Below are 23,973 nucleotides of genomic sequence, written 5' to 3' on the forward strand. Positions count from 1 at the left end.
TCTTTTAAATAAAATGTATTGTTATTATTTGTTATTCCTTTGATCCTGTATTGAAAGCTGTACTCTGCTTCTTTTTAATTTTTTTGATCCCAGTCTACCCATTTCCTAAAAATCAGCTCCATTAAAGCTCCGTTCACATCTGCATTCAGGGATTCCATTTCCCTCAACGCATGAAAAATATGGAGAGAAAAGGGCTGCAAACAGCTCTTTTCTTTCCAAATTTTTGTGCTGAAACCAAGCAGAAACCACACAGACCCCATAATAGTCTATGGGGTCCGAGGGTTCCTAAGGTAACCGCTTTTTTATGTGGATTAGGTTTGCATTTGGGGGTCCCCAAGTGGACCCCTCGAGCGGAAACTTGAACACAGATCTGAACCTAGCCTAAGACTGTAAAATGATTGATAATAAACCATGTTATGTTAATTTCTGCATAAAACTTTATCATTTATGAAGATGCACTAATACCGTTTCATAGCTGAAGTGTAACTCCCAGTTTACTATTTTGTTTTTGCTATTGTATTGGGGGAATGGTCACTACAAATAGCTATATCTCTGGTTTTATACCACATCTTTCTGGTATCTCAAGAAAGCTGATATTCTTAGCTTTTATATGCTGCCAAGATAAAGGTATTGGCTATAAAAGAATTAGAGATATCATTAATTAAAAACGCAGGATTTTGAACTATATATGCAGCAGTCCATGTGATAGTGATATCTCTAGGTAATTTATAGCTAGTGCTTGGCAGCATATGAAAGCTAAGAATCACAGCTTAATAGTGATACCGGTTTTCTAGGTGGTATACAGTAATACCAGAAATATACAGTAGCCATTTGAAGTGATCATTCCCCCATTTAGTAAATGTTTCAGCGCTATATACTGCATTGAGTACAGGCGTACAGGACAGACCCTCTCTGGCAGTGCTTAGTTAGAGCATTGCTAGTAGGAACTCTATGGCCTCTTTTCTATTAAAAGGAAGTTAAATCGGTAAATACAGTATATTGCAAAAATGTTTACTACACCCCGACACAATAGCGGACTATTGTTTACTACACCCCAAGCGGACTCCCTGAACGGAATACCGAACGCAGATGTGAACCAGGCTTTAGACTAGAAAGTTAAAACGTGTCACATTTATCACACTGTCTAATGCTGGACGATAAGTCTGGTGTATCTTTAAGACTGTGTAGTCAAACTTTATACTACCTATTTGTTGGCTTAGTCATACCAATAATTGCACCACAATTTTGGTGTATTTTTGGCATATGATATTCCATCTTAAGCCATGCTCCTGCCAGCAAGAGCATACCCCTTCCTGTGGAGTAAGTGGAGTAAAGCATAGATACCACTTTTTAATGCAAATAACACCAGAATCCTGTTCCATTTTACTTAGTAAATCATGTCTGCTCTTACATTCTTCTCCCTTTGTGCTGGATTTCCTTTACAGTTAACCTTTTTAAAAACATAATATTGTCAGCTAGAGACAGACAGAAATGTAAATACACAAAAATCTTCTTTTCATTTCTTTAAATGTAGATTGTGAGTCCCACATAGAGCTCACAATGTACATTTTTCCCTATCAGTATGTCTTTTTTGGAATATAGGATGGAAATCCATGCAAACACGGGGAGAACATACAAACTCCTTGCAGATGGTTTTTTGCCCTTGGCGGGATTTGAACACCAGGACTCCAGCGCTGCAAGGCTGCAGTGCTAACCACTGAGCCACCGTGTGGCCCCTTTTTTCATTTCTTTATATGGTATTATTCATATATTGCTTTCAATGGGGCAAAATGCAGCATGAGACTACATGTAAACCCTGCATTTACTATGCTGCATTTTACCTTAGAACTTGTATTAACATTTCCTACTATTGTTTCTTTTTCAGAATGACCATAATTATTTGCATATGTCTTGCATAGATCTTATTATCTATTTTGGTCTTGTTTGACTTATTGTAAGATATACTATAGTAGTCAGCACTGTCCAACTGGACTTTGCAGCAGCCCAACATCGCAACCACTTGACTTTTTCTGTTTGCATGGTTCTTTTCTTCTTAACAGTGCTGGTAAATACTTGTTACATACATGTAACACATCGGTTGAGTGTTTATTGTAATATTTTACACATCAACCCTATTTGGGGTATTGGAAGGTGTGTTGTAAATTTAGGATCTTTGTCCTAAAGTATAAGCTCCATAATTTTGGTGTCTTCTTACCCTCTACAAAACTGCAGTTTGTCTGATAAATTATCTGCAGAGATATAAGGTGGCCATCCTGTGTTTAGCAAAGTGCAGCTCTTCTGACCTCTTTCTGTCATGGTATTCCACATATGCATTGTGCATTAATGACAATACTGACTATGTGCCATGCAGTATGGCGATAAGCTACATAAGCTGTACTATGGATTCAATGTGCTTTATGGACTAGAAAACCCCTTCTTATCCACCTTATGGCATTTGTAGTTGACTACACAAGTCTCTCCATTCACTTGTACGACACGTTCCTAAACAGCCATTGCTGCCATACAAGAGTATGTTAGCTGAGCAGGAATGTATGTGTACTGTATCTATTAAAGGGGCTCTATCATTAGATTTTGGCAATTTTAGATAATCATATGCCTGAATAACAATTTAAAAAGACTATTCAGGTGCTGCTAATGGTTTTAGAAAATTCCCCCCCATTTTTATGATTTACCTGTAAAACAGATATGCTAATGAGTTCCTCCGTGCACACTGGGCATTCTATGCACCTCCCTAGTGTCTCTACCCTGCTCATGCCCACCTCCGTTGCTTTTGCTCTAAGTAATCCTTCTCCTCCCTGTGAGTAACCGCCTCCAGCGTCTGTATCTCGGCGCTAGGGAATTGAAAGTAAGCATGCCCAAGTGCCATTTTCTTGTGGAACTGTGATTTCAATTCCGTACTGCCATGAATACAGACGCTGGAGACGGTTACTCACAGGGAGGAGGAGGACTAATTAGAGCACGAGGTGGTCTTTTCTAAAACAATTAGCAGCATCTTAATAGCCTTTTTAAAGGCTATTCAGGCATATGCTTACCTAAAATTTCCAAAATCTAATGATAGAGCCTTTCAATGAAATTGCTCTCACACTTCCCTTTGCTTTGTAAATATTTATATTCTGTATCGCTTTCAATAGCTTTTATGAAGATCCATCCTGCAGTACATCGAACATATCACAGGAAACAGCAACCTGTGATTTAGAGTGCCCATACAATTCATGTGAACATCCAAATGATTTTTAGTACTTAGCAAATAATTAGAAAATTTGGAGCTTAGGGGAAGGTTTTCAATAGCTATAAAGCACTCCCAAGGCTTGTTCCCACTTAAAAGATTTTCATGCTGTACAAAGCAGCTACATTTTGATGCTTGCTGCGCTCTACTACTAACAGGCCATGTGCTTCCCTCTGGACATCAAGACCTGCTTGTTTCTAAGATCACATTATATGAATCTGCACAGCTGGAAGAAAACACAAGGGAAAGCTCAAGCAAATATGATGCCTGAGGTGTAAATTTTCTCTTAACTTTTTAGGTTCTGAACTAAGGACTTGATGTGTAAAATGAAATATAAAATGCTATGCTTTGAAACAAAAGAACCCATATTTCACCACAATGGTCGATAAGAATTTAAGAGCTCAACTCTGGAAGAAGAGAGGACAATGTACTTTCATCATACATAGTAGATTAGGTGGTCAGTGCTGAAATAGTACATTGTATGTATGTGTAAAAAAAAAAAAGGAATCATATTTACTGCAGTGCTATGGAAAATCAACTTAATCAATCTGGCTGTAATGAATAAAACCTTATATAGTGGCATTATTGCACTAATAGATATATAGAAGTATGGCCATAATAGTAAATATGGATATCACAGACATGAAATATCCAAAAACGGGGAACTGGCTCGCTGTGGTATAGACACTTGATAACAAGCATTTAGCATTTATCACATTGCACCTCTGCTTTTCATTAGTTTATTGTTCTTACTAGTAAATGGTCACAAATCCATATGTATAACATTTATCTGACCCCTTTTTTAATTGAAGGTGAAGCATAACGAAATTTTCAGACAACTCTTTGTTTTATGGCAGCATTTGTTTCATTAATATATTTTGTAATATACTTTATTAAAGAGGACCTTTCACCATTTTGCCCACAGGCAGTTCTATATACTACCGGAAAGCTGACAGTGCGCTGAGTTCAGCACACTGTCGGCTTTCCCGATCTGGGCCCAGTGTGAAGAGCTTACGGTCCGGTACCGTAGCTCTTCTATGGTCAGAAGGGCGTTTCTGACAGTTAGCCAGAGATGTCCTTCTTCACAGCACAGCCAATCGCGCTGTGCTGTGAGAGCCGGGAGGAACGCCCCCCTCCCTCTGCTCGCAGTACTCGTCCATAGACGAGCATTATCAGGGAGGGAGGGGGAGTTCCTCCCGGCTCACACTGTACAGCGCGATTGGCTGTGCTGTGAAGAAGGACGTCTCTGGCTAACTGTCAGAAACGCCCATCTGACCATAGAAGAGCTACGGTACTGGGACCGTAAGCTCTTCACACCGGGCCCAGATCGGGAAAGCAGACAGTGCGCTGAACTCAGCGCACTGTCAGCTTTCCGGCAGTATATAGATCTGCCTGTGTGCAAAATGGTGAAAGGTCCTCTTTAACAATTTTAGGTTCCTTTTAGAGATGAGCGAACAGTGTTCTATCGAACACATGTTCGATCGGATATCAGGGTGTTCACCATGTTCGAATCGAATCGAACACCGCGTGGTAAAGTGCGCCAAAATTCGATTCCCCTCCCACCTTCTCTGGCGCCTTTTTTGCACCAATAACAGCGCAGGGGAGGTGGGACAGGAACTACGACACTGGGGGCATTGAAAAAAATTGGAAAAAGTCATTGGCTGCCGAAATCAGGTGACCTCCATTTTAGACGAATAGTGGATTTCAAATCCGGGTCATATGAGAATGTGAACTTTGTGACTATGAGACAGGGATAGCTGTACAGGCAGGGATAGCTAGGGATAACCTTTATTTAGGGGGGAATGTTATTAAAAATAACTTTTTGGGGCTCTATCGGGTGTGTAATTGTGATTTTTGTGAGATAAACTTTTTCCCATAGGGATGCATTGGCCAGCGCTGATTGGCCGAATTCCGTACTCTGGCCAATCAGTGCTGGCCAATGCATTCTATTAGCTTGATGAAGCAGAGTGTGCACAAGGGTTCAAGCGCACCCTCGGCTCTGATGTAGCAGAGCTGAGGCTGCACAAGGGTTCAAGCGCACCCTCGGCTCTGATGTAGGAGAGCCGAGGGTGCACTTGAACCCTTGTGCACCCTCGGCTCTGCTACATCAGAGCCGAGGGTGCGCTTGAACCCTTGTGCACACTCTGCTTCATCAAGCTAATAGAATGCATTGGCCAGCGCTGATTGGCCAATGCATTCTATTAGCCCGATGAAGTAGAGCTGAATGTGTGTGCTAAGCACACACATTCAGCTCTACTTCATCGGGCTAATAGAATGCATTGGCCAGCGCTGATTGGCCAGAGTACGGAATTCGGCCAATCAGCGCTGGCTCTGCTGGAGGAGGCGGAGTCTAAGATCGCTCCACACCAGTCTCCATTCAGGTCCGACCTTAGACTCCGCCTCCTCCAGCAGAGCCAGCGCTGATTGGCCGAATTCCGTACTCTGGCCAATCAGCACTGGCTAATGCATTGTATTGGCGTGATGAAGCAGTGCTGAATGTGTGTGCTTAGCACACACATTCAGCTCTACTTCATCGGGCTAATAGAATGCATTGGCCAGCGCTGATTGGCCAGAGTACGGAATTCGGCCAATCAGCGCTGGCTCTGCTGGAGGAGGCGGAGTCTAAGATCGCTCCACACCAGTCTCCATTCAGGTCCGACCTTAGACTCCGCCTCCTCCAGCAGAGCCAGCGCTGATTGGCCGAATTCCGTACTCTGGCCAATCAGCACTGGCTAATGCATTGTATTGGCGTGATGAAGCAGTGCTGAATGTGTGTGCTTAGCACACACATTCAGCTCTACTTCATCGGGCTAATAGAATGCATTGGCCAGCGCTGATTGGCCAGAGTACGGAATTCGGCCAATCAGCGCTGGCTCTGCTGGAGGAGGTGGAGTCTAAGATCGCTCCACACCAGTCTCCATTCAGGTCCGACCTTAGACTCCGCCTCCTCCAGCAGAGCCAGCGCTGATTGGCCGAATTCCGTACTCTGGCCAATCAGCACTGGCTAATGCATTGTATTGGCGTGATGAAGCAGTGCTGAATGTGTGTGCTTAACACACACATTCAGCTCTACTTCATCGGGCTAATAGAATGCATTGGCCAATCAGCGCTGGCCAATGCATTCTATTAGCGTGAACTGAGTTTGCACAGGGGTTCTAGTGCACCCTCGGCTCTGCTACATCAGATTGCTACATCTGATGTAGCAGTGCCGAGTGTGCATCAGATGTGTAGTTGAGCAAAACTGACTCAGCACTGCTAAGTCTCTGCATTCGCATAGGAATGCATTGGCCAGCCTTCGGCCAATCAGCGCTGGCTCTGCTGGAGGAGGCGGAGTCTAAGGTCGGACCTGAATGGAGACTGGTGTGGAGCGATCTTAGACTCCGCCTCCTCCAGCAGAGCCAGCGCTGATTGGTCGAGTTCCGTACTCTGGCCAATCAGCACTGGCCAATGCATTTCTATGGGGAAAAGTTAGCTTGCGAAAATCGCAAACTGACAGGGATTTCCATGAAATAAAGTGACTTTTATGCCCCCAGACATGCTTCCCCTGCTGTCCCAGTGTCATTCCAGGGTGTTGGTATCATTTCCTGGGGTGTCATAGTGGACTTGGTGACCCTCCAGACACGAATTTGGGTTTCCCCCTTAACGAGTTTATGTTCCCCATAGACTATAATGGGGTTCGAAACCCATTCGAACACTCGAACAGTGAGCGGCTGTTCGAATCGAATTTCGAACCTCGAACATTTTAGTGTTCGCTCATCTCTAGTTCCTTTGTGTATGCCCCTCTATTGTGTATGGGTGCTGGGTTTTATGTGCTACACTGGGAAAATAAGCGTGAAGGGGGTTACTTCAAAGCCAATATATTTCAGGCATTGTAAAACAAAGAATCTTGCTTCTGGTGTCCTAAGAAACTGGAGATTCTCATCTCCCATTAAAGGGATCCTATCATTAGAATCCCTTTTTTACTAACTAACACGTAGGAATAGCCTTAAGAAAGCCTATTCTTCTCCTACCTTTTAGATGTCTTCTCCGCGCCGCCGTTCGGTAGATATTCCGTTTTCCGTCTTTATGCAAATGAGTTCTCTCGCAGCACTGGGGGCGGGCCCCAGAGCTCAAACAGCACTGGGGGCGTCCCCAGTGCTGCGAGAGAACTCTCCAGAGCCACCTCCATCTCCATCTCCAGAGCACGAGCTCTTGTAGTAAGCAGCCACAAAAAAATGGCCGCGCGCAGGTGCAGTCGGCTCTGCCCGAGGCCTTCTGGCAGAGCCGATTGCGCATGCGTAGAAGATTGAAAGCCAGGCCGGAAGATGACGCGTAGAGGCCGGTTCCTGAAGAAGATGGAGGCCGCACTGGAGAGTTCTCTCGCAGCACTAGGGACGCCCCCAGTGCTGTTTGAGCGCAGGGGCCCACCCAAGTGCTACAAGAGAACTCATTTGCATAAAGACAGAAAACGGAATATCTACTGAACGGCGGCATGAAGAAGACATCTAAAGGTAGGAGAAGAATAGCCTTTCTTAAGGCTATTCCTACGTGTTAGTTAGAAAAAAAGGGATTCTAATGATTTACAGAGCTATCACTGGTTGAAAATACAGTCAAAATTGAAATATGTATTTGTAGCTGCAAAAAAAATCGCAATCCAACTGTGTTTTCAACCAGTGATATCTTTGGAAATTAGGTTTTTTACTGTCATCTAAAATAGCGAATCTGTTCTTTCATATGGAACCAAAAGCAAGTTCCTATATTTTATAATGCAGAGATATAATAACTGTCTTTTCCCCACCATCTTTTCTTCACTACACACACAGAAGAATCCAATGTGTCATAATATATTTAAAAAAATATTAATGACACAAATTCTTCCCCAAAAAAGTTGCTATAAAATTTAGTTATGCTCTTAATGGATTACAATACTTTTGCTTACTACATCAGATTAGTACTTGTCTGTGAATAGAGATATACAGTGTACTTTATGCAGGCTGTTACCTTATCTATGCTCCAAGAGTCTGTGAAATCTGACCTGTGTACTATACCTCACCTGACACTTTCCTTTATCCTGTCCACAGTCCATTGCCCAATAAAGGCACAATGTAATGCTAAAGTGTTTCATCACCCCATGTCTACGTACTCCAGCACTTTGTACATTCAAATATCAGTGACTTTTATACTTTGACAGTGACAAGAAACAAATAGGCAACAGGCTACCCTCCAACAGCACTGTACCTGTCATCATATTTCCATAAAGTACAGTAACTTCACCAATAAAACACCAAACTAAAAGGAGACATCTATCAAAATAAAAAATACTTCTTTAGGCTGGGACCCCATGTTGCGAAAATGTAGAATTTACAGTAACTGCAAAGTGGATGGGGTTCTGGCTAATCCCATATACACATTGCAGAAACAAATCTACATCAGTAAATGCAACTTTTCTGCTGTGGATTTTTTTCTGAAATGTGTCGATATGATTAGACAGAATCCCATCCACTTTGCAGGTACTGTAAAATGCTGCGGTTTTACAAATCGTGGCGTTTTTGCTCTGTCTTGTCTAAGGCCACACATTGTGGAAATGCAGCTCGTTTTGTTCAATATTTTGCTGCATAATAATGACCAGTGGCGTAACTACCGTGGTAGCAGCAGTAGCAGCTGCCACAGGGCCCGGGCCATTAGGGGGCCCAGTGACAGCCGCTACCGCTGCGTTTTTTTTTAAATAGGCTATTACGGGCCCTATTCACTTGCCGATCCTGGCTGGGCCGGGATCAGCAAGTGACACCGCGGGCCCCACAGGGGCTATCATTATACTCGACACTATTGGGGTTAATACTGTGTGCAGGGGACACTATTGGGGTTAATACTGTGTGCATTGGACACTATTGGGGTTAATACTGTGTGCAGGGGCCAGTAAGGGACATAATAGAGTGCAGAGGAGGGGGGTCGGTCGAGGTCTTCGGCGTCAGTTGGGATGGGGGGGGGCCCCATGTCAAAAGTTCGCCACGGGGTCCCGCCATTCCTGGTTACGCCACTGATAATGACAATACATTTTATTTATAGAGCGCCAACATATTCCGCAGCACTGTACACTTTGTAGGGTTCAAATACAAAGAAAGATACATAACAAAGAAATAGCCACTTCATACAATGGGACTGAGGGCCCTGCTCACAAGAGCTTACAATCTATGAGGTAGAGGGGATGACACAAGAGGTAGCAGTGGGTAGCTGCACTTTTTTGAGCCATTTATAATTAATTTAGTGATGGATCATTGAGAAATATGATAATAAAACAATATACTATGCAGCTTTGTATGCTAATGCAGTTGCTCTCTATTTACAGGGGCTTTCCAGGACCACAATTTATTTTTTCCTTTCGCCCATTAGGCCATGTGTAATGTTTATTAGATTAGCACATTGCGCCATGTAAGTCATATGACTGTTCTGGTGTGAATTTCTCTAGTCCCAGTGATGTGCTACATTTCTAGCCTTATTTCCAGAAGAGAATGGTTATGTCACTGAGAGGATGCCGATCAATCTCAGAACACAGCAAATATGTGAAATGAGAGAATGAAAATAAGAACAGAGGTGTAACTAGGAAAGACCAGGCTCCATAGCAAGTTTTGATAGACCCCCCTACAGTATACTGCCCCCTTCATTAGCCCCACATAGTATATTGTCCCCTTTGCAGGCCCCCATACAGTAAGGGTCCCCCTTTATAGGTTTATATACAGTAATGGACCCCTTTACAGGCTCCCACACAGTAAGGGCCTCCCATATAGGCCACCACATGGTAAGGGCAGTCCATTCTGTAAGTGTACCCCAATACTGGTCCCCAAACAATATACTAGTCTACGTACAGTGAATTTAAACTGCTACCTACTGGATTACTCTAGTAACTAGTGGACAATATTCACTTACCCATCCCCACTAGTGCCAAGGGACTTCCCAGCTTTGCCTTCAGCCACTTGTTGTATATTATATTTTGACACTGAACAGTGCCAGGAGACAACGTCCAAGCAGTGATTCGCACCAGGATGTAATGTGCAACCCCAACTGAAGGCTGAATACATAGCAGAGATGGCACTGGGCATCAGTAAGTCACTATAGGATGTTACCTGATAGAATAATCCAACAGGTAATGGCTTTAAAAAAAAATAAGCAGAGTGTAGTTGGCTGTGCTCCCTAAGGGTAGTTCACACGAGGTTTTTTGGTCCGGAACATGAGGCACCAGCATCCAGTCGCACACTCCGCTCCGGATTGGGCCCAATGAATGGGCCTAGTCGGGAGGAGGGGATGTCTTCAGGCAGAATTGCGAGGTGAAATGGCCTGAAGAATTTGCATATTCAGCTCCCGGAAAAAAGAATTGACCGGCTCCCATTGATTTCAATGGGAGCCGTCTTTTGGTCAGGATTTTGAGGCAGATATGGCCTCAAAATCCTGACCAAAAAACCCTGTGTGAACTAACCCTAATACAGTCCACATGGCAGCCACTACGCCTGCTATTGTGATAGCTATGGCTCTCCATGGCACCAGTCACAAGGATATGAAACTTGACTGCATATAAAGTTAAAAGAGGCAATAAAAGATAACTCAAACACTGCAGGTGTAGGGTGTCTTCTTTTGCGTGTGTCTTCTTTTGGGAAGTTTTTTACTGAGTGGTTAGAGATATGGTTATGACATTCATGTTAGCGAAGTTCAAGTGAAAACACAAAAACTGTGAGAGAGTCAATGATTTATTATTGCTTATTGGAGTGACATCGAACTTCTGAAATGTTTATCTGTACTGTAAAATGTATCATAAAGGGTTGATAAATTGACTGGGAAAGTTTTTTTATGCCTTGTACAACATTTTTCTCACGTACAATGCAAAATAAAGTTGCAATTTTTTGAGCAAAAAAAATTGTGACTTTTTCAGTGCCATTCTTGCCACCAGATTTATCATAATTTACGCCAAAAATCTGGTGTAAATGATGTGGGAAATTTATATCAGAGGATGTGTGTCAATTACGAGGAGGAATGCGCCATACCATAAATGAGGTGCACCTTCTGCCATCTTGGCGGTTAAGGAAATAGTCTTCATAAATCTACCCCACTAGCTTTTTAATAAAGCACCTACACAACTACACACAGCCATTGCTGCAGGCCCAAGAAAAATCTGCAGGCTCTGGGATCATAAATTCCTTCTGATGAAGCTATCTCACCATTCATGGCACTCCTGGAAAGTATTGTCCGAGCGCTGAGACAGTGTCTGCATATTGTTCTCAACTTGGCTTTGGCGTAGATTTCATTAGACATACTATATATATGTGCTGTCCATGAGGGCAGACAATTACCGTATGTCTGGATACGTTTTCCTTGTACCATGAAATCTGAGGCCTACTGTTCCTAACACACCAGAATAATCCACAAGACACCAATTTACACCAAATTAAAACGGCAAATTCATGTCAACAAGAAAATTGCCATGTTAATCGAAATTTTTTAAAAAACCTTTTTCATCTATTCATGGGATAGGTAATAAATGGATTATTTCTGGAGGTCCAACCGCTGAGACTCCCACCAAATATCCAGGAGTCCATGTTGTAAATGGAATGGCATTACACGAGTGACTACTGCTCCACTTCTGTAGGACCTCTGGAGAATCTAGATAGCTCCACAATACTCCCTATACATCAATTGTTCTTTCATCTTTGCAAAACTATTCACGCTCAGTCAGTTTGGAAGAGTGTGAGTGAATAGATATTTTCAAGCTCATATCTAGAATTTCAATTAACATCTGGATTTCAACTAAGACTATAACACTGATGTATATAAGACCTCTGACTGAGGTTTTATGTCTTCATGGAAAGTCTACATCCTTGAAAGTATATTTTATGTCTGTTTTATGATACGACACGGATGTTAGGATAAAGAAATAAAAACCGTTATATATCTAATTATGAATTACGATTTCCATGTTCTTCGTTAATTCTAGTCTACACCACCTCCATGTATTCAGCTTATCTATGCTGACACGCTAATGCCGATGCTGCATCAATAAGACAAGAAAATAGGACTTGGCTTGAACACAAATGCTCTTTACTTTGTACATGAAAGATGATATAGGCATACTACAATGATATCTAGCTAATCATTTTCTTATTGGAATTAATCACATTACACATCTCACATAAGTACAATGTTTTCTATATGTACTGTAATGTTCTATATGATTTACCGTAATTAAAGGAAATGGCTATGTGACTTTAATAAATTCACTATTGCTCACACCCTACTCTTATTCTGATGTCTTTACTCAGGAGATTTTTGCCAATTCTAGGGGTTGCCGCACTACTCCAGACACTTATCCCTTATCCCCCTTTGAATGAAGCACTAGAATGAATGACCTATCTATAGAACAGGTTTATCAATATCAGATCTGTGAGAGTCCAATGCTCCGATCTCTTCAGTATTTAGGTCGGTCAACCTACTTGCATGCTAGATACCTAGTAGTGGCAGCAAATGGTACTGCAGCTTTATTCCAAACTACTGTGGCCCCTTTCAAGCAGCAGATAGCGGGTTGCCAATAGTTAGACCCTCAGTATCAGATTGATGGGGGTTCCATCTTGGTTGGTCCACCACGCAATGCAACAACAGAAATCAGATGGAAAATAAACGGTAGAGATGGCTTAGCAATATTGTTTGTTTGCACTGCAACGGCATCCTGTCGCAGCAGCCGCAACAGAATGTGTACACGCGGAACTCCATGTGAACTAGCCCTTATTGTCATTTTTGAATGGCTATGTGGCTTAGGGCTCGTTCACATCTGCGCCCCGTCTCCGTTCTGCAGGTTTCCATTTCCTGCAGAAAACAGAGGCAGGAGACGGAAACCTGCAGGACTCTTTCATACCCATTCATTTGAATGGGTTTGAAAGCTGTCCGGCTGTGAGCAGCGGTGAGCGTTTTATGCTCTCCGCCGCAAAACCGTTTTTTAAATCCGGACATAGAGTCGGACATGCAGTACTCTGTGTCCGGTTTAAAAAAACGGTTTCGCGTCGGAGAGCATATAAACGCTCACTGCCGCTCACGGCCGGACCCGGTCTGTGGTTTCCGTTTTCTTGCATGCAGAAGATGGAAACCACAGAACGGAGACCCGAACGCAGGTGTGAACCTAGCGTTAGAAACATTAACCGGTTAAGAAACACTTTTGTAGGGTATGCAAAGATGGTTAGACAATATTAACTACAATTTTTTAATTCTATTCACTTCACTTTGATTTTTTTTTCTCATGGTGAAAAGGGCTGCACTACTCATTTAAGATGTAGACACATAGAACTAGTTTATCACACTTACAGTATTTACAAGGTAATTGCTTAAATACATTTTCTTTGGATTTACCCTGTAGAGAAATATGCCAGAGCCTAGCACATGTGAGTATGAGATAAAAGTGTTAGCGCAATCTGATTATAAAGTCTGTAGTCACATAACCCTTGTTCAGGGGACAACATAAAGCAAATTAGCTCTGCGTGTACAGAACTATCTGATCACTCCATTTTCAGGCAGCGAATCGTACAACTAAATGACTTAATCACCTTACGAGGGAAATCCTCTTATTTGGAAAAATGTCACGTGTGAATGGAGTTGGTGTGAAAGATGGGATGTGCTTTATGCTTTCTTGTAACGCTGCTCCACATACATAAACCCACTGGCACACCAAAGAGGTTTTCAGTTTTATGTTAATAAAAAGGAGAACCACTATATGGCTCATATGCCATATGGACCACTTAGGAGGCTTCTTCCCCCCAGTATCATCAGGAGTGGATCATTCACCGGTGGACTAATCATGGCCACGTAATACACAGTTAACCATTTATTTCCATTTATGTTGTGCAATACTACATTTTCCCTCCAGCAGCCAGTACAGGAAAAATGTATGGTCATTCATAGCTGATAGAACAAACAGCTCATGACTGGGCAGCAAGTTTATAAGAAAGGGAAGCTTTGTTGCCCAATTTTCTAATTAGAAAAGTTACTATACTATGTGGTTCAGATGTGGCCTCATGTTCACACATCTTTGTTGTCAAAAAACAAAAGTGGATTCTTTAGAAGAAAGTAGGATATAGTTTCTATTGGGCTCTTCTATTGGGACCCCTTTCTGGTTTTGGCAGTTAATATACACAGTAAGGTCTCATTCACATGGCCGCTTTAAGGACACATTGATTTCAATATGTCTATTTACGTGTCCGTTTTTTTCGACTGACTTTTTTTAATGGCGGTAAAAATAATTGACATGTTTTATTTTTGGAATCTTTATCTTATCTTTATCTTTGGAATGTTTTATCTTTACCAATGAAATGGATCTGTTTTTAATTGATGTAAAACGGATTGATGTCCACTCTACAGTTATTAAAAACAGATTAGTGGGATGGGTCAAAAAAGAAATATCAATGAAATTCATCCGTTTTTTTTACTGATGAAGAATGACACTTGACCATCAAAAACAGAAAAGTGCAATAGATGCAAAAAGGCAGTTAAAAAGTACCAGGTAGATCCATTAGCTCCAAACTTCACTGTGGTATGCATAAGGCCTATAAAGCTACCGGTACATGTACATGAATGTATGCATGTATGGGTCGGTGAGTAAGTGACATGTGACCTCCACGGACCTGTACATTTCATTAATGAGCCCAAGCCATGAAACAGGACTAGGACCTGATTTTTGCCCCTGGGCTAATGGCCCTCTAAAAGAACCTATGATAATATACAGTCATCGCATGGGGCAATAAAAAAATAAGTCAGTGTGCTAGCTGTTAAAAACACAAGTAGCATAATGTCCGTGTGCATGGGGTCTAACATGTGATTATGATTCCTATTGAAGACAGGGACACTGAGGGCATGGAGGTAAGTGGCAGTAAATAGAGCAGTTAAACCAAGTCCAGTAAATGATGATAAGAAATTAAACATAAACATAACTTTATGCTTCACTTCTTACTTTTGGACATATTTAGAGATGTAGGCCTTGTACATAAAGGTAGAAACAAAAGAGAGAAGACATATCATTAAAGTTATAAATGCATTACTCCTTTTACTACCTGATAAATGGAATTTAGTAATCCCCTGGGATTTATCCAATAGAGCTCTAAGTGCTGACACTGAAGTCCTACTCTAATACAATGCATGCAGCTGTTCAGAGGATTTTTTAGCACATGAAGTACCATAAATGCACTGAGAGATACAAGTCTTTCCCATCATGAACATGATCACATAGTTAGGACTAAGAGAAGCAGAGTATTCAATCCTCTCATGGCAAAGCCAAGACAAAGTTTACGAAACATTTTATTATCTAGAATTTACACAGATAAAATAAACTAAGCAGACATCTACTTGAAGCTAGGTGATTCCACTGGAGATATCCAAGAAACAAGATAGCACAAAGATCGAATGACCAGGAAGCACTGCTGGCCAAGGCCACTAATCCGAGTCTAAAATTAAACGTGAAATGAATAATGGAACAGGATGTAAATGGAGAAGTCGTAGAAAAGCAAAACTGTGACAGCTCGGCTTTACCAAGATAACCGAATGAAGATTCACATAGTGCTGATAAACTGTAGTAGCAATACTGTATAAATATATAGGCTGGCAGGATACCAGGCATGGTAACTGTTATGGGTTCCAACAGTCAGAGGGACCCTCCTCTACTAGGACCTCCCATGCCAGGAGAAATATAGTCCATACATCAGCTGGAGTTCCTGGCCTGAGCCCAGTCTAGAGACCCAGACTCCAAGTGTCATAGTAATTTATGATGCTAGAAGTCCCTGTCTTCCCGTGACCCTGCTGTGCCATGCTGTATACAGTACAAGACAGTAGTGCTATGGGGAGCCAGGAATTCCTAGCATCATAGATCACTATAATGCCTAAGTTTAGATAGCCAGACTGGATAGGTCGGGAAATCTGGCAAATATACAGAGCCTAATTTTTTCACCATATTCCCCCATATGTATTAAGACTCAGAGGTCAGGTGCAGTGTGTGATCACTTTACATGAAGGAATCTGGAAGTGAAAGTGGTCCAGTGGATACTTGAATGTAGAGCACTGGGAGAACAATGAAATATAAGGGATAAAAAGACACAGGGGACCAAAGTTACCATAAGTTTCCATGCAAATTGTAACCAGAGATTGTGGTTTAGCAAACTGCCGTTCCATGTTTGGATACAGGACATATGGTCACGTGTTAAATCCTTGCCAATGTTATTACCATAAAGCTCAACGGTATGAAGTGGCATCTAGTTTATGAAAAACTGCAGAGAATATAGTCAAATTCTACATTTCACTTGCAAAGTGGCAAAAGGTTTTCACTTCACTTGATGTCACCTTCAGGTTTTGTTTTTTGTCACAGCTGATTCCCAGCTCAACTTATGGGACATTCAACCCCTGAAGTTTGCCTTGTTTTTAAATGTTGAGGTACCTGTCGGAATTGGGAGCCCAGGGCAAATTCACACTGACAAAATGGGATGTGGTAACTTAGGTTAAAAAAGTCAATACCCCACAGTATCCATAGGCGCTGCTTACTTAACTAACACTCAGTTCACACTAGCAACATGGCTTACATTTTAATAAGAGTTCTGGTGCTTATGACGGATCTGTTATGTACTGCTGTGTAATGTCATGTAATGGATCCCATTTACTTTTAATGGGACAGGGACTTAAAGTCACATGAACTATTCATTTATGAAATGTTTTATAGGTGAAGGCATGCTTTAAGGAGGGAGGTGTGGGATACTCAAATACCCTACAATTACATAATCATATATGTTATTTTGTTATAAGAAGGCGACAGACAGAAAAGAACAGAAATGTGTAAATGGCCAAAGACCAATAACAACTCTTTAGCAGTGGAGCAGTGAAGCATATACCCAATTACTGTATACACCGTCCAGCCATAACATTAGAACTAATATGGTGGAGGCTCCTCTAATACCACTAAGAGAGCTGTGAGCCTTCAATGCATGTACAAGCTGTATTTCCGTAACGTAGGCCTTAGTCGTAGCGTTTTACAGCACCTGAAAAGTGGGTGGGATTCTAGTAAATCCCATCCACACATTGCAGAAAAATATCCGCAGCAGAAATGCTGTGATTGCTACAGTAAATTGCAGCGTGTCAATTATACCTATGGAAATGCTGGTATTTTCTATATGGGTATAATATGGACAGAAAGCGCTGCAGAAAAAAAAACAGATTGCATTTCTGCCACAGTCTTTTATGCAATGCTGTTTGTCTGCATCTCACCACATAGGGCCTTAGCCTTAAAGGGGTTGGCCACTTCCAGACCAATATTGAGAGACAAATCTTATTGTTTGTATTCAAAGATACACAATTTTCCAATATACTTTCTGTATCAATTCCTCCTGGTTTTCTAGATCTCTGCTTGCTGTCATTCATTATTTTACCTCTAGTGGATAAAACTCTGACCATGGTCATGTGATTTACGGTCTATGGTCATGTGATGAGCACACAGGTGCACAGCTGATTACCAGGCAGGTGTCTGATTATTGTGCTGTGACTGTAATGAGCGGCACCTGTGTGTCCAATCACATGACCATGGACTGTATATAACATGACCATGGACTGTAAATCACATGACGATGGACTGTAAATCACATGACCATGGACTGTATATCACATGACCATGGACTGTAAATCACATAACCATGGACAGATTTTTATCCATTGGGAATAAGCAGAATGAATGACAACAAGCAGAGATCTAGAAAACCGTGAGGAATTGATACAGAAAGTATATTGAAAAATTGGGGCTACACGGTGGCTCAGTGGTTAGTACTGCAGCCTTGCAGCGCTGGAGTCCTGGTGTTCAAATCCTGCCAAGGGCAAAAAACCATCTGCAAGGAGTTTGTATGTTCTCCCCGTGTTTGCATGGATTTCTATCCCATATTCCAAAAAGAAAAGACATACCGATAGGGAAAAATGTACATTTTGAGCTCTATGTGGGGCTCACAATCTACATAAAAAAAAGAAAAGAAAGTATATTGAAAAATTGTACAAAATTTTGTCATACAAATAATAACATTCGTCTTTCAATATTCATTTGAATGTGATCAACCCCTTTATGGAGCAAATCTAACCGAAAAAAACGAAAAAACAGCTGAGAATGCCCCCATTCTAGTATAAATGAGAGTTTACTATACAGAGGTTATGTTAGGCTGCCTCATTGCTTCGTTACTCTTCTCACACTACACAAAGGCTTCCCTTTGAGCTAGAGGTTACATTATCTACACTCTATAGTTGCAGTGTAACCGCCATAGGTTATATAGTTGATCATGATACATAAAGAAGTCTCCAACTATAAAGCCCCATCTGGTTCCAACATTCAACCCTCATCAAAAGCCTTGCCTAGAAATTATATATAACACACACATTGAATATGGACACTGTGTATGCTTGTATATACTGTATTTCATGGATAAATATACCTTATTCTACTGTACATTTCATGGCAAACCAAGATGCAAAATGGATAACTGGAAACTATCAATTTAAAAGTCGCCTAAAGAAACAAATGCTTATTTACTACACACAATATTTAGCCCTTGTGTACCATGTAGTCTGACTCATATGCTAATTATCATTTTGTATGTAGCCCCATCTTGATGTCTGTATATATTTTGGGGTTATCGTTTTTTTGATTTATTAACAAAAATGCCAAAACATGTTACGGTAATCCACAGTTACTTAGCAAATAATGCTGCAAATTCCTTCATTATGACCCCCTTTATGTTGCTCCACTGCATTAAAAAACAGTGTAGTCTGATCGTCAAAGTCATAGCTTTCTTCTACTGTAGGTTAGCAAATGTCAATATCAAGGCAAAAGAAATCCTATATGCATGGAATTGTGAGCAAGTGGTGTACTGTTTTTTTGTAGTTTAGAAGAAGGCAGGAAAGAAAGTGGGGTGACACATAATTGCAGAATCAGACTGTAAAGGGTTTAACTGTAGTCTATAGCAGCGGTTCTCAACCTTTTCAAGCAAAGAACCCCCTAGAGAAAAAATGTCCCACCTGAGTCCACCCTAAGTAGCGATCACTTATAAATGTTAATAAAATAAGGCCTTTTTTGAGGTTTTTCTTAACAATTATGTAAAGGCCCCATCAGTGCCCCAACATGTAGTATAATGACCTTCTCAGTGACCCCACACTCAGTATAATGGCACCACCAGTGCCCCCACATGTAGTATAATGGCTCTCACACTTCAGTGCCCCACATGTAATATAATGATACCACATGTAGTACAATGTCCAATAGCGGCCTCCATACAGTATAATGTTCCATAGTGTCCCCTCAATACAGTATAATGTCCCATAGTGGCCCCTTCATACAATATAATGTCCCATAGTGGCCTCCATGCAGTTCAATGTCCCATAGTAGCCCCTCCATACAGTATAATATCCCATAGTTCCCCAGTGTAATGTCCCATAGTTGGCCCTCCATATAGTATAATGTCTCATAGTGGCCCCTTCATACAGTATAATGTCCCACAGTGGCCTATTCCACATACATAGGGATTCTCTTACAATATTGGGTTCGGCCGAACTCTCATTTTTTTGGGTTCAGCCATACCCGATATTTTGGGTGGTTTGTCACATGCAAACTACAATTATACTGTGAGGTTCTCTTTGGACCCTCAGAGTAGAATTAGGGAAGGTCGCAATGAGATAATTAAACATAAAAACAGTGTTACTTACCTGTCCTGGGCTCTGGCTTCTACCGCGCCTTGAGAACCATTAGTCTACAACCATGGTTCAGCATTTGAAACAAATTAGTCTTACTTAATAGATTCTGGACAAAAATGTAATGTACATTTTTTATTTTTTTATTTTTTTTTTAATGTTGCTGTTTTCTGCCTTAAAAACTTTGTAAAGTCGCTGCCATTAGGAATTTCCCTTCCTGCTAAGATGCTGTTCATTCCCTGTTACTTGGATAAGTTCTGTATTTAGAAACCAGCAGGCTCAAGATGGGAACACAATGAGTAGAAGGGAGAGGGACAACCTCTACATGTTTCCACACAGCTTCCATAGCACACAACACAGACATGAATCTACAGTTTCTGACAATGAGTGTAAGGAGAGCTGTTGCTTGTGTTATTGTTAATGGTATGTTAGTCATATACAGCAAGTAACTTTCCTTATTGTGCTCAGATTTTTTTTATGTCAGGGATCATTTTAGCTCCATCATAACCTGTACATGGAGTCTAGTGTCCCTGGATCTCCTATATCATATTCACTTTGGCTTTTCTCAGCTGTTTGCTATTTTACAGTTACTCCTGGCAAAATTACATCGAAAGAAACCAGTGGTAGTAATATTGAATGGAGGGATTAGACTATGCTACACTGTACACACCCCATGCCTCAGAGAGAAATATAAATGTGCTGCATCCATAATGGGGCTATTAGCAGCAGAAAATCAGATAGGACACCACATATGAAGGGTTTTGCAGCCATAAAACAGACTGTTCTGCTAAACCCTACTGATATATCAACTTTTGAAAAAAACTCAAGTGCCCTTTAAGGGAGGGAACTCAAACGCTGAAATTGTGTCTTAAGGAGGACCATTCATCATCTCTTTGTCCTTCAATTGGTGCAGCTCTGCTGATTCACCACCCAATATGCTAAGTAGTTTCTCTACTGTCAAGTGGGCAAACCTGAGCTGGAACAGAGAAACGAGCACTAGCTAATGTCAGTAAAGAGTCTACTTAGAATATTGAATGCTTTAACTAACTGTGCTATTTGCTCAGGAACAGTGGGGGCCACAGAAAATATTCCAACTGTGTCAGAATCGGCTGAACAAGCCTACAGAATGATGTAAAAAAAATGGAGAAGGTGGAACTGATGAAAGGTCCTTTTTAAAGAGGACCTTTCACCGATTTGGGCACAGGCAGTTCTATATACTGCTGGAAAGCTGACAGTGCGCTGAATTCAGCGCAGTGTCAGCTTTCCCGATCTGTGCCCCGGGTAAAGAGCTATCGGTCCTGGTACCGTAGCTCTTTACAGTCAGAAGGGCGTTTCTGACAGTCAGTCAGGTACGTCCTTCTCCACAGCAGCACCTATCACGCTGTACAGTTTGAGTGGGGAGGAACTCCCCCTCTCTCTGCTCACAGTGCTCGTCCATAGGTGAGTATTATCAGGAGGAGAAGGGATAGTTCCTCCCCGCTCACAGTGTACAGCGCAATAGGCGCTGTTGTGAAGAAGGACGTACCTGACTGACTGTCAGGAACGCCCTTCTGACTGTAAAGAGCTACGGTACCAAATTGGTGAAAGGTCCTTTTTAAATAATCTTCTAGTCCTGTGTTTCTCAGTGTGGGTTCTAAGGAAACCCCATAATTCTGCCAATAAATAAATCACAGGGGTCAGTGAAACAAGTGTCATTTTGGGTGTTGTGACATACAAGAGCCAATTGTTACTGCCTACATATTCACAGTTCAGTTTGCCAAGAAAAGAAACCCCATCTGATACATAAATAAATAAATATGGGGAATTATATATTCTGTATAACTCACACTACAGGGTTATGCATGGTCACTGTTCACCTAAAACTCAGCAACATCACTACACAGTGAGTGCCAGGTTACTTTCTTCAGGTGTATTCATCTTCTTCATCTCATTGCTTAGCATTGGTTAGTACTGCAGCCTTGCAGTGCTGGAGCCCTGGGTACGAATCCTGCCAAGGGCAACATCTGCAAAGATTTATATGTTCTCTATGTATTTGTGTGGGTTTCCTCCCACACTCCAAAGACATACTGATAGGGAATGTAGATTGTGAGCCCTATATGGGACAGTGACTGTCAATGTCTGTATAAGTGCTGTGGAATATGATAGCTCCACATAGGTAAGCTTAATAATAATAATTGCTTCATCGGGGACCTCAATGCAATGGTACTACCGTATATAGTACTTGCTTGTCTGGTTATACTTTTGGCTATGCCGTTTCTCTTTGGAAGCTGGAGCTCACATCTAACTGTAATGTAAGGGTTCCTCAGTGAGATCCTGAACTTTTTTTTAGGGTTCTCTTTCCTTGAACACTTTTACAAGCACTGTTTTAGTCTGTATGAATACATTATGTTAACAAGTCATCAAGCTAATGTTAACAACTTCTAAAGCTTTGAGCCTTTCCTTCTGACAGTTGTATGGGAAGACACATAGACAATACTCGTATAGAGCGCGGCTCCATGAATCAGCCCCATGACATTGGTGTATTATCCGTATAGCTCTGTGTTCTTGGCAATCTTTTTAGGTCATCCTGCCGGATTCTGTGTCTCGTCTTACAATTCACAGAATGCAGTGAGACATTTCCCACCCCTCTCCTCAGCCCACCATGCTCCCCTCCCCTTGTACAGCCCCTCTCCATCTACTCATGGAGATCAGACCAGCTAGAGTCCAGCCTGCTCTTGTGTTCTCCTGACAGGTCAGGCAGGATCAGCTCTCGCATGGATAAGTAGACTTGTCATTATGTCAGTAATGATATAGAGGATGAGTGAGGTGGGCACAGAATTGACTATCACACTGACAGTCACATCCATTCCCTTACAAGACGGTGACAATTCATGGCTGGGTTTAGAGATGACTGAAGCTAGACTGGTTATTATATCCTAGAGGAGGCCATGCACTGGAACAGCACATGGTCCTGGTGGAATGAATTGTTATACAGTAGTAATATGGGGATGCCCCTCAGAGTGACTGGAAGCATCTTCAGCCAGTGTGGATGGGAAGGATGAGTGTATTACAATGTGAAGGAGGGGCACAGAGCCTGGTTGTGGAGCAGGTGCATGGCTCCTGTCAGTGCACTCTTCTATATGTGTGCTACACATTACTACGGTCAGTGGTACAAATACAATGCAAGTGTTCTAGTACAGCCCTGGCCAGCAGCTATAACATAGGTGCTACACACATATACTACAGTCTATGCCCTGGTAAAGTGCACTATAGTGAATGAATGAAGGCATCTGCACGCACTTACCATGGTGAGGGCAGCAGGGCTGACACAAGCAGTAGCACCGGGAACTCCAGTGGATTGGATGAGTGCTGTCCAGGGTATCTAAGCGGCGCCGCTGCTGCTGCTGCTGCTGAGCACTCCGGACTGGAGGATGTCTCTGCACTCACAGAGCAGGCACAGATGAGAGGCCGGCCTGAGGCACAATGTGAGGCTGCCACTACTGCTGGCTTTGTGACGTAGTAAGGGGCGTGTCCTGGGCTGCTCCGTCTACTCAATGTAAGCCAAGGGTAAGGGGCTGACAGTGTAGTGTATTGAGTAGTGTGTATTAGGCTTAAGACATAACTTTAATTTGTGACTTTAATATCAAATCAACTCTTAATAATATAAGTATACGATGACTCTTACAGGTAGTGTAATAATAGGAGGTTAGAACTCATGCTGGTTTCATCTACATATGATTTACAACAGTGTATTAAGATTATTACAGCAGAGAGTGACCAATCTTCACTAGATACTCTATGTATCCCTCAATAACTCCTACGGGCAGCGTGAGTGGACTACATACACACTTTTAATCATTTTATAGTCCCATAGTGGCCTCTCCATAAAGTATAATGTCCCATAGTGGCCCCTTCATCTCTATATATTATAAAAATGAATACTTGTCTGTCTGTCTATCTGTCTGTCTGTATGGACATACACACAAACAACATACAAAATACAACAGTGCAAAATTGGACAATTCTTATGGGGCCACTACACA

The 23,973-nt window shown here is 41.8% G+C and overlaps 1 protein-coding gene across 1 annotated transcript in view; it reads right to left on the bottom strand.

The window, feature by feature from the left end:
- ELOVL2 (ELOVL fatty acid elongase 2) overlaps positions 1 to 23,376 on the bottom strand; it is an 82,546-nt gene extending 59,170 nt beyond the window's left edge. Inside the window, exon 1 of the mRNA XM_075270854.1 lies at positions 23,235 to 23,376. Within this exon, the coding sequence (XP_075126955.1) occupies positions 23,235 to 23,237 (3 nt within the window). The 5' untranslated portion in view covers positions 23,238 to 23,376. The remainder of the gene's footprint in view (positions 1 to 23,234) is intronic.
- Between the last annotated feature and the right edge of the window lie 597 nt (positions 23,377 to 23,973).

Source organism: Leptodactylus fuscus, chromosome 4 (genome assembly GCF_031893055.1).
Source record: "Leptodactylus fuscus isolate aLepFus1 chromosome 4, aLepFus1.hap2, whole genome shotgun sequence".
In the NCBI taxonomy this organism is placed as follows: domain Eukaryota; kingdom Metazoa; phylum Chordata; class Amphibia; order Anura; family Leptodactylidae; genus Leptodactylus; species Leptodactylus fuscus.